Raw genomic sequence first — 11,487 nt, 5'->3', positions numbered from 1 at the left:
CTCTCTCTCTCTCTCTCTCTCTCTCTCTCTCTCTCTCTCTCTCTCTCTGTCTCTCTCTGTGTCTCTCTCTCTCTCTCTCTCTGTCTCTCTCTCTCTCTCTCTCTCTCTCTCTCTCTGTCTCTCTCTCTCTGTCTCTCTGTCTCTCTCTCTCTGTCTCTCTCTCTCTCTCCCCCCTTTACAATTTTCTCTCAAAAGCTTTGATGGAAATGATGGGGGTAAGTGAGAGGAGAATGCTTTGTCTTCTCGTACCCCTCATTCCTCCTCACACCCTGCCTCTAGCAGGGGGCTTAGTCAATGAACTATATTGTTCAAGAAAAAACAATAATAACACACAATTACAAGCAGATCATAGTCTAATGGATGGAAAGTGATTAACCTTCACCACATCTTTCTGATTTTGCCTCAGAGCAGAGCCATAATTCATAGCCCCAGACAAGACTTGGTGCTTTCCTGAAGTCTCCACTTAGGGATCTGGATCTTTTTTCTAAGGTGGACATTCCAGTGGCTTTGTTCCTTCTTTATCCTAAGTAAAAGGATGGTGGGCCAGTAAGGCAGCAGAAGGAGCTTATAGCTACGAGGGGGTAGAAAGGAATAGGCCCACAGACTAGGACTATCTTGACGCATAATCTTTATTCCATGCTATGGAATGTTATCCAAGTGTATGAGGAGTTGACTACATTAAGCAGTGGCTAAGATAGATAAGGCTAGAGCGGTAATGGTGAACCTTTTCGAGTACAAGTGCCCAAAATGCGAGCATCAGGCCACATGGGAGCCTCCCACTTTACCCCAGACAAGGAAGAGAGGAAGCTCTCCCATTGGGCTGCTGGGCAGAGGGGTGGGTGATGGGAGAAATGTCCTCAGGTATATGTGGAGAGGGGGAAGGGAATATTCTCCCTCCGGCATGCATGCCATAAGTTCACCAACACAGAGCTAGAGGAACTTGAGATGTAAAAAAAATAACACAACAAATTGAGCTGAAGGGGTTATTCAAAGCACTTCCTTTCCTGATGTATTAGCAGGGATGTGTGAAGAGAGGAAGGTCTCCTGACAACAACTATGAGCAATCAGGCCAAGGAGGCCATTTCTTTAGATGGGATCAATTCCAAGGGAATTCCTTGAATGAGCCCCAAGAGGCAGAGCAAGATGGCAGAGCCAGCTCTCTCCCTGACCTAAGACAGGAACGCCCTGGCCTTTCTTACGCCATCAGGCCGCCTCATCTTTTAAAAAAGAGCCTTTATCCAGCAGCTTCAGAGAGTAAGGGTGACCTTCTGTCAAGGGCAGAAGCTTTTCCGTCCGGGCCTGTCAGTCTGTATGTGGAAGGCTTAACAAAGTTAGCGATCACAGAATTCTTCGGCCTAGGCATATTCCTCCCAGAAAGAAGCTCTGATACTTTTTTCCCCTCACAAAAACAGGTAGTGAACAGCAAGGTTTCAATCTGGCGCTTTCTCATTGTCAAGTGGACCTTCCTGAGACATCGTCCTGTGAGAATGGAACTTGTAGCCAGGCGGTGCTTCATTTCACGGCCATAACAGACTTTTCACGGGACGGAGACAGAGTTACTGAGATTGTGGTGGAGCCCATTATCAGTGAGAATTTCCTGTGGAGCAGCTACATTCCTGAAAGCATTCAGGTGGAGCCCCAGCCAAGGCATCTCTCTGAATAGAGATGAAAAATGTGTGTCTTCTCATAAAACACACATCTGGCAGGGGAAGAGGGTGGTGAGAGCTCGTTAGGTATCTCTCGTATCTCTCGCTCCCAGAGGACACGGGGTGCCTCTCATTCTCAGCCCAGAAGGTCCGGCTTCCTAGAGAAAGGTGGCTACCAACCTATGGCGACACTCAGCCAAGACCCCCTTTTCTCCTTTACATTTGTTGGGGCTCTCACATATCAGTGAGCAATGACGGCGTTTACTGAGATTGTCTTGGCTTTCCAGATCGCAGTGCAGGACGTGCCCACGGCTAGCTGCTATTCATTTACTGATCCTCATGTAATTACTCTGGATGGGAGGTAATTTTCTGGTTTTGTTGTTTGTTTGTCTGGTTGGTTGGTTGGTTGGTTGTCGGGGGCCACAATCGAGAGTTTGGAAAGTTCATGGGCCACCAGAATCATTTGGTTATTCCATGTGTGGGCTCCCTTCCTACATCCGACACAAAGAACAAGAATCTCCAGGGTCGATGGGCACATGTGAAGGCCGCACTGATTTCTTATGGTATCCTCTTTGCCGTGGCCATCCCGGGATATTTTCACCTAAAATCATGATGTGCCTGATGGGAAGCAATGATGTGGTCTAATTCCTCACTGGGCCACTACAGCCTGGGCATTCTGCTAACTGGGCGCACGGTAGGTCTAAGCTTCCATTCCTCATACCAGAGGAACTGTCTCTTCTAGTCTTCCTCAGTTTACTAGTATCTTATTCAAGGGTAGATGCTGGGGTTCTTAACCTCCACAGAGAACAAAACAGGAGACCCCACTCCTGGGATGTTTGGGCATCACTTGAAAGGGAAAAACCATGGGCCGGTTCTGGTTCTATATCTGCAAGGAAGGGAGTAGTTCTCTACCTTTGGGAGGTGAGAGGTGAGCTGCATGTCATGATGAAGAAGACTAGAATGAACATCGGAAGGACTCTGTGACATCTTGGGCAGGTCACCACCACCCCGCCTGGGACTGAGTTTCCTTCCTTTAAAAATGAGGATCTGAGACTAGATGGTCCCCAGGGACCTTTTCACTCCTAAAATCCCACACGGAGCCGGGCTTCCACCAAGCTCTGGCTTCTCAGCTCTCCCTCGTCCTGGACGATGACTGGAGTCTCCAGCCCAGGGCTGAGCGGCTGCATCACAAAAACACGGCAGTGGACAAATGCCCAGTATCGCACCTCTTAGTGCTCTCCCCAGTTGGCCATTAGAACACAGTTTCATTGAATGTTATGATTCTGGACAAAAACGCCCCTATCTGGGTCCTGGGCACCTAGAGGATAGCTGTAGGGCAACTCCAGAAAGACGACTACTCTGAGCACTCAGAAATGGAAACCCTCTCTGGGAGTGGCACTGCCCACGGGGACATCCTGTTTAACTAGCAAAGCTCGTTTCTTCCTCGTCATGGTGGTTGTTGGGGAGAGGGAGACATTTCCAGGAGTCAGATTGCTTTTTCAGACAGACTTAGACAAGGTAGAGAGATATTTATGCCATAGTCTGTCAGTCAATGAGCATTTCTGAGGTACCTACAGTGTGCCAGGTTGAGTGCTGAGTGCTGGGTCTACAAAGAAAAGCAAAAGACAGTGGCTGCCTTCTAGAAGCTTACATATTAATGGCTAAATTACTAATATAATGGAAAGAACCTTAGCAGGAAGTAGAGCCCATGCCAACTTCCTAATTTTATAATTGGAGAAACTGAGGCCCGGGGAGGTTAAATAATGATTGAGATGTTATTAAATTTGAGTGATGACTCCAGTGTTATTGTCCTTCAAGATCGAAGTCTCCTCACCCTAACTTTTCTCTTCAATGGCGAAAGGCATTACGAGCATTTCCAGACCGGAACTTTTGTGCTCTATAAGAGTGTGTCTCGAGACTTTGAAGTCCACGTTCGCCAGTGGGACTGCGGAAGCCTTCACTACCGCGTGTCCTGTAACTGTGGGTTCGTTGCCAAAGAAGGAGCCGATGTCGTGGCGTTGGACATGTGCAGGGGCCAGGACTATGAATCCCAGCCCTACGTATTTGTGAAGAGCAGAGACCCCGCCAGCACCATGAAGATCAAGGAGTCTTACTTAGGACGGAAAGTCACGGTACGTAAGGGGTCGGATTCACTGGGACATTTTTATTTTCCTGCATACAATCGGCAGTTTCATGCCCAAAGTGTTTCCTGCCTGAAATCAATCCCGCATCAGGGGCAAAATGAATCTCAGCTTCACACGTGTTGCTTCTATTTCCTCTAGATAGTTACAGGCTGTAAAACTCGAATCCGAAAAATCACCCACTGCCTTCTTTAGTGTAAAAGAAAACGAGGTTAAAGTGATCATCACCAAACTACAGAGTAACAGAGAGGGAGCAGAAGGCTAGAACCAGAAGATGAATTTGGTCCATAATCCCCGCTTGGCGTTCATAAACATTTTCATGATGCTGTGGGATTGGCACAATATGTGATGCTTCGCTGGGACCCTGCCTTACTGATATGGGTCCTCCTTCCCCTAGAACAAAATCCAGCCTGATACGGAGCACCCTGGACCCTGCAATGCAGGAGTCACCAGAAGCTCTACGAAGAGAAGGCCAACACTGCTTCTAGAGAGCTTCTGATCTGCAGGGATCCCATCGATTCTCTTCTTATCTTTTCATTCTGCAATTCTTTTCCACATTCTCCCACAAATTCTGCCAAGACAATTTACCCAGTACACGAGAAGCCTGTCTCTGGACTGGAACACTGTTTCACAGAAACTGGGCCACCATTGGCACCATTGGCACGGTCTCTTCTGGCCCCTCTAGCTGCTAGGGTCTCCCTGCCCTAAATTCACTCCCTATATACAGCTCCCTCGACAAGGTATTTGCTCCAATAGACTGTAAGTTCCTTGAAAGGAGAGACTGACTCATGTTCATCTTTCCACCTCCTGGGTCAGTCCAATGTCTGACACACAGTCGGCACTTAATAAATGCTTGTTGGTTGGCATCAATGCCAACTTGGGCTGCCCATCTTTTCCCTTTCACTCTTTGGACAGGACCCGCCCCACCTCCTTTACCAGTCATGCATCTGCATGGAGAAGCCTTTTCCATCCCTTCTTATGCACAAGTCATTGGCAATATGCAGCAGCCAGCTTACACACCTACCATTCATCCTCTCTCCCTTGCCCTGTGGCTCACCCACAATTTGGAGTGATTGTGCCCCTTGATCCATAGCCATCTGATATCATCAAGAGATTATTAGTGTTAACAATGTGCTTTCTCAGCTAGATATAGAGTGTTCTGAAAGAAATACATCTTAGAGAGATCTAGCATTTCCATGAAAAATCAGTATTTGAGGAGGCAACTGTGGAGCAGTGGAAAGAAGGTCAGGTTTGAGGTCAGAACCTGGATTCGAATGTTGACTCTGCCACTTAGAAACCATGTAAGCTTCTTGCCCTCAGTTTCTCTGATTATAAAACTGAGGGACCTGGACTGGAGGACCTCTCTGATCCCTTCCACCTCTAAATCTTTGCTCTATGAGCTCTATATCTAGACTGCCAGAATAATACAGATGCCTCGTCCCGGAATACTGAAGCAAAAGGTGATCTCTAATTCTGAACCAGCACCGATTCCCCTGTAGAGAGCCATAAACAAACAACTTGATCTGTAATTCATATCAGATCCAACTATAACTGATGATTATAACCAATTTTAACTTCTTTTATTATTCAAAGCTTTCCTGTCTAATAAATCATGTTATTTTAAGGAGAAGGGGGATATGTCGGGAGCTATTAAGAGAAATTAGAATCTCAAGTAGACCCTCTCAAAAGATCAATACAGACCGGCAGAGCCGTGTATTGGCTTTTCTCCCTATCAGGTGGAGAAACCAGAGTGGGATATCTAAGATAAAAATCTGAGATTCCTCTTTTGAGTCCTTTAATAATTCTCACCTTCCTTCAAAATGCATTAGAGTCTTATTGAAAAAGCTTTGGGCTCTCAGCACTCCAGCAGGAGGGGGGGCTAACTCTGTTCCCCTTTGACTGAGAACACAGATGGCTGGTACGGCCAAGGTTGAAACCTTGGCAGGGCATTTTGCCCAGAATTAAAGTAAAATAATGAGGCTCAAAAAATTGTTTAATACCATCAAGGCTGAGAACTTCAGGGGCTTTCTGGCCTAACGAGATGTCCCAGGCTTCACCTAATGAGAACACATATAGTTATCTACACCTGGAGACTTCTAAGGCTTTGGTTTTGATTATAGTAAAAAATCTTGCTCTCTGTAACTGTGGGAAACTTTCTTGGGCTTTTGGGGGAAGGGGATCTTTAGTTTCCTTTATAATAAAGAGGTGACTCCATTATACTTCGGAGCATTATGAGCTAACAAGCCGTGCTTCCAATGTTTCATTCTTTGCATCTGACGACCACCCTTGGCCACTCAGATTAGTCTCTAGTTATAGAGCAGGATCTCTATACTCCCTCTCATGAACCTTCCACACAACGAGCTCTCTCCATTGGAGGACCTTAGATGTCCCATCGCTGCCTCCCCACGTCTCTTGCTTCCCTTCTGTCTCCAACTGTGCTTGTGTTCAGATCTTCTTTGCTTCTGGAGCTTTTGTTCGTGCCGACCTGAGCGAATGGGGCATGAGTTTGACAATCCAGGCTCCCAGCGCAGATTACAGAAACACCCGGGGACTTTGTGGCACCTTTGATGAAGACCCAGAGAATGACTTCCATGATCAACATGGTGCCGTGATCAAGGAGGATTCCAATCCATACCTTGTTTTCAGTAATGAGTGGAGGTAAGAGGATCAGATTTTTTTTTCCACTGGAGGAATGTGTCAATAAGAATTTGGATAGCAAAGGGCAGCTAAAAGGTTCAGTGGATAGAGAGCCAGGCCTACACTGGAGGTCTTGGGTTCAAATCTGGCCTCAGATACTTCCTAGCTGTATGATCCTGGGCAAGTCACTTAACCCCCATTTCTTAGCCTTTTTCACCCTTCAGCTTTGGAACTAATATACTGTTTTGATTCTAAGACAAAAGGTAAGGGCTAAAGAAAAAGGAACTTGAATAGTACAAAGCTTTGTACCAAATCAAGGCTTAATAAACATTTCATTCATTCATTTGTTCAGATTTTTTTTAAACCCTCACCTTCCATCTTAGAATCAATACTGTGTATCGGTTCTAAGGCAGAAGAGTGGTAAGGGCTAGGCAATGAGGGTCAAGTGACTTGCCCAGGGTCACCCCGCTAGAATTGTCTGAGGCCAGATTTGAACCCTGGACCTCCCGTCTCTGGGCCTGGCTCTCAATCCACTGAGCCACCCAGCTGCCCCCTCATTTGTTCAGATTTTTAACAAATCCCACATATTCTGTATTGGTCTCCTCCACACCTTATGTTCTTTGCAATGTAATCGCATCCACGAGCAAACAGTTTTCATTTTCTCCTGTTGTCTTGTCTTTGTATTCCCTGGAAGGATACCACTAGGAAAGAGCATGTTTGATAAACTTCCAGTTTCTCTAAAATCTCCTCGAAAGACCTCCTACTGCAGCTGTGCAGGAAACAAGGCTGGATTCCAATCTGCTGATGCTCTGGGCCATCACCCCGAATCAGAAGTCCCTTGGGGGTGCAGCGACAGCGAGCACGTCAGACGTCCTTCCTTGATACCAGAACTAGATGTCACCATGGAGTATGTGAGTGCTGATGGCCTGAGAGACGATCTCAAGAAGCGCTCAGTGCGAGGAGAAGACGAGGAACATCCTGCGGCCTTTTTTCCAAGCCAAGAACACAATGTTAGTCTAACGAAAGTTGCTTCAGAAGGACCGATTCGTTATGAGGGTAACCAGGGAAGAACAGCTCCTTTGGGAACCAGGAGACAGACTCAACATTGGGACCGCCATCACCAAGAAAGACTCCGCGCTCCCGAGAGGCAGAAGAGACAAAGCCCACACGGACGCCCTCCCGCCTTTTCTTTCCAAACACTCAGCCCCTCTGACCTAGAGGGATTGAGCTATTTTTTTCCCGAGGACCACGCCATCGCCACTGCCGCCGCCTCCACCCGCCGTGTGTCTGAGCCCTCGTGGCCCACACCTTCTGGACTGACGGAAGCCCACGTCCTGGAGGTCTGCCAGCAGAGCCTGGCCAACTCCAGCGTTGGAAGGTTCTGCGCAGACTTTCTTGGGGAGAGAATAGACAGTGCTGTGGAGATGTGCGCCAAGGACGTGCTTCTGAAAGACGACCTGAGCTGGGCACAAGCAGCTTTGGCCCTCTTGGAAAATGAATGCGAAAAGAGAATTCTGGAAGAAGGAAAGTACAAGCCCCACAACAATGAACAACTCCTAGAAGACATTCTTCTCGTGCTCCGATGTCCCAATTTGTGTAGCGGACGCGGGCAGTGCATGGAATGGGGCTGTGCGTGTCTCCGGGGCTTTGGATCCTACGACTGCGGCGTGCCGTCTGGTAAGTCCAGGAGCTGGAAAACCTCAGGGTGAAATCAGCCTGATTGTGTGTGTGCGTGTGTGTGTGTGTGTGCATGCGTGTGTGTGTTTGAGTGTGTGTGCACGCGCTCGCGCGCACGTGTGTGTGTGTGTGTGTGTGTGTGTGTGTGTGCATGTCTCCGGGGCTTCAGTTCCTACGACTGCGGCGTGCCGTCTGGTAAGTCCAGGAGCTGGAAAACCTCAGGGTGAAAGCAGCCTGATTGTGTGTGTGCGTGTGTGTGTGTGTGTGTGCGCACATGCGTGTGTGTGTGTGCGTGCATGTGTGTGTTCATCCTCGTATTATCTCACAAATGACTTGGGCAGCTGGAAATGATAACATTCACCGTCTCGTGCTTCCTTTCCTGGAGAAACGCATCCCCGAAGAAGACGGAGTCTCTCTGTGGGTAAAAGCACCGTCTTCTCGGCACTGTGCTGGGGGCGGAGGGTACGAGGCCCAACATGAGAACCGTCCCTCTGCCCTGGGGAACCCCCCCTTTCTTACAGAAAAGAAGGCACACACAGAGAGGTTATTCGGTCATTTCAGTCATGCCGTGACCCCACTTGGGGTTTTCTTGGCAGAGGCGTTGCCTCGGTTTGCCGTTTCCTTCTCCAGCTCATTTGACAGATGAGAAACCTGAGGCAGACAGAGTTAAGTGACTTGGCCAGGGTCACACAGCTAGGAAGTGTCTGTTTAGGAGGTGAGGTCCCCCATAGCTTTTCAGCCTCCCATTCTACACGGTCAGGGGAGGGGGAGTCACGGGGTACAGACGTGACCTCCAAAACTCACCTTCCCGCTCTCCTCGGGAGCGCGCTTGTGCCATGCGGCACGATTCTCACTAGTGGGCAGATTTCAGGGCTCACGAATGCCACACATGTAGTTCAGACGGAGGCTACGGAGGGTTTCACTATGGTCATTCGAAGCGTTTTCCTACAAAGTCTGCACTTTTAGTCTTTGGATCCTCCCTTGCCATATTCTCGCCCCAAGATGAGGCTCCGGAGATTATGGCGCTCGAGAACGCCGGGCTGTGCGACCTCCACCAGGGCAGCTGCACGACAGTCAGAGCTCTCGGCTCTGGATTCAGAGAGTCGGCGGCGATTCGCTGTGAACTGGTCCCACTGCAGGTAGGTCGAATCTTCCGGGAGAGAAATCTGGAACGTCGGCCAGGGCCGTGTCCTCCTCAGGACTCCCCTTTTCCCTCCCCTTCGGCCCCTGGTGATCAGCGTCCTCCCTCCCTCAGTCCCCTTTTCTAGATTTTCTACGTCTATGGCCCGGCCTTCTTTCCCAGCGGAACGTCGGCTCCCCAAAGACAAGGCTGGCTTCATTTTTGCTCTGGGTCCTCAGGGCTTAGCACGGGGCCTGGGAAATGCCCATCGGCTGGGAGAAGGAGGTCTGAGCTTTGAGAGTGGACAGAAGCCATGGCAGGAACACGGCCTCCCTGCGGCTTCGCCCACATCCCCTTCCATTTAGAAACCAAACAAGTGACACCTTTAAACAATAAAACAAACGTATAAATACAGTAAATATATGAAACAAGCAATGCGCCCCCTTGAAATCCGGCAGGTCGTAGCTTTCGAGGACGATTTGATCATTAACGTGAATTCCTGATTTAACGCTGTTCTCCGTTAGCCTTCGGACACGTGTCCACTGAAGCACTCCTCCGCAGCCCCAGAGAGAACCAAGCCAGCAGCGATTCGCAGAGGGGTCCGATTTGGCTCGGTGTCAGGAAAAAAACTCCCTAAAAACAAGGGCTGCCCCAAGTAAAGGGGGCGCCCGGGGAGGGGGTCGTGAGTGGCTTCTCTGAGGCCTCCAAGCAAAGGCTGCCTGCGCTTTCCTTGGAGGAGGGCTGGGGGGCTTCTGACACTGGTTCTGGGCTAGACCGGATGACCTGTGAGCTCTCTTCTAACGGACATCCCGTGGTTGTAAATCTTTGTAGATGAAAGAAGGGAACCCGCAGTCTCTCCCATAGTAACAAAGTCCAGCGAGGAAGCTGGTTTGTCTTTGTCCCCAAGAACAGCGATTCCCAACAACTAGAATTATTTAGAGAAGCTTCCCTAGTAGCCCACATCAACAAGCCATGAATTTATGAACCTGAACACCCTTATTAGAAGACAGTGTGTGGAACTATAAAATCCAGTCATGGAGGGGGGCAGCTGGGTAGCTCAGTGGATTGAGAGCCAGGCCTAGAGACAGGAGGTCCTAGGTTCAAATCTGGCCTCAGCCACTTCCCAGCTGGGTGACCCTGGGCAAGTCACTTGACCCCCCATTGCCGACCCTTACCAATCTTCCACCTATGAGACAATACACAGAAGTTAAGGATTTAAAATTTAAAAAAAATTTTAAAAAATCCAGTCATGGAAAAAGACAGGCCTGCTTACACAGTCATTTGAGTCACTGTCCCTCCGGAGAGCCCACAGTGTCTCGGCCTTGGCAAACTCCTCAGAGTGACATCAGACATCACTCTGAGCGGCTCGCCAAGACCGAGCCCAATGGATTTGTTCTGTCTGGGAAAGTACATCAGGTACCCGTTTTCTGGCCTGATATTTCAGGTCTTTGCCTTCCTCCCGTGTCCCTGAATTCCATCTTCAGCTCTTAAACACAAGGGAGGTACAATGAAGAGTGTCCATTGATGTCAGACTTGGGGATTGGCCTCAACCCAATTGTGTCTGCTCTGAAAAGGCAAGAGGTCTCCCAAAATCAAGGTGGAAAAGGAGAAATGGGTATCGGGGCTGACGGCCATTTTCTGTGACTTCTGAGTCCTTGAGAGCATACTGTTCTGGCAGATTTCGGAATTCGGTGGTAGATTTGTCCAAGCTGCTCACTGGCCTTTCTTGACCAGCAGAACGAGGAGGGCTTCTCCACACTGTCAAAACATTGTGGCCACAATTGGATGAGAGTGACGAGCCTGGGCAGCCAGGAGTCAGTGTTCTCCGATGGGAAAGGGGGGCTGGTTTTACTAGGCTAAATGGAATGCTAGTGAGCGTGGAGTTGGTAGAGAGATCTTCCAGGTCATCTCCAATACTCTGCCTATGGGCCGAATGCCCTTTAACCTCTCTGACCAGCTCCAAAGGAGTCTGAAGCCAAAGCTCAGCTGGCCTTGGGCTGCAATGAGAGGATCACGCTGCGGTAGGAAGTCATGGTCCCATGGTCAGACCTCACCTAGAGGGCCCTCTAGAAGAGGGATTAGGGTTGTTCCTCTTGGCCCCAGAGGGCAGAACAAAGAGCCATAGGCAGATAGGCTGGATATCAAGAAAGCAGAACAGTCCCTGACAATTAGAACTATTCCAAGAGGCAATGGGCTGCATTCCTAGGTGGCTGGGCCATTTTGTAAGGAGGAAGAGGAGTCTTTGTGGATGTAGGTTAGATTAAAT

General features: G+C 49.0%; 1 protein-coding gene across 1 annotated transcript in view; it reads left to right on the top strand.

The window, feature by feature from the left end:
• The window catches only part of VWDE (von Willebrand factor D and EGF domains), a 45,222-nt gene that overhangs the window by 14,524 nt on the left and 19,211 nt on the right, over nucleotides 1–11,487 (top strand). Inside the window, exons 8-14 of the mRNA XM_044678842.1 lie at nucleotides 1,413–1,630; nucleotides 1,934–2,007; nucleotides 3,508–3,778; nucleotides 6,237–6,445; nucleotides 7,119–8,101; nucleotides 9,104–9,240; nucleotides 9,370–9,410. Coding sequence (XP_044534777.1) covers nucleotides 1,413–1,630; nucleotides 1,934–2,007; nucleotides 3,508–3,778; nucleotides 6,237–6,445; nucleotides 7,119–8,101; nucleotides 9,104–9,240; nucleotides 9,370–9,410 — 1,933 coding nt within the window. The remainder of the gene's footprint in view (nucleotides 1–1,412; nucleotides 1,631–1,933; nucleotides 2,008–3,507; nucleotides 3,779–6,236; nucleotides 6,446–7,118; nucleotides 8,102–9,103; nucleotides 9,241–9,369; nucleotides 9,411–11,487) is intronic.

Source organism: Gracilinanus agilis, chromosome 5 (assembly GCF_016433145.1).
Source record: "Gracilinanus agilis isolate LMUSP501 chromosome 5, AgileGrace, whole genome shotgun sequence".
NCBI classification, from domain to species: Eukaryota; Metazoa; Chordata; class Mammalia; order Didelphimorphia; family Didelphidae; genus Gracilinanus; species Gracilinanus agilis.
Note: the sequence above shows the minus strand (reverse complement) of the source record. Positions and strands in the feature narration are given on the sequence as shown.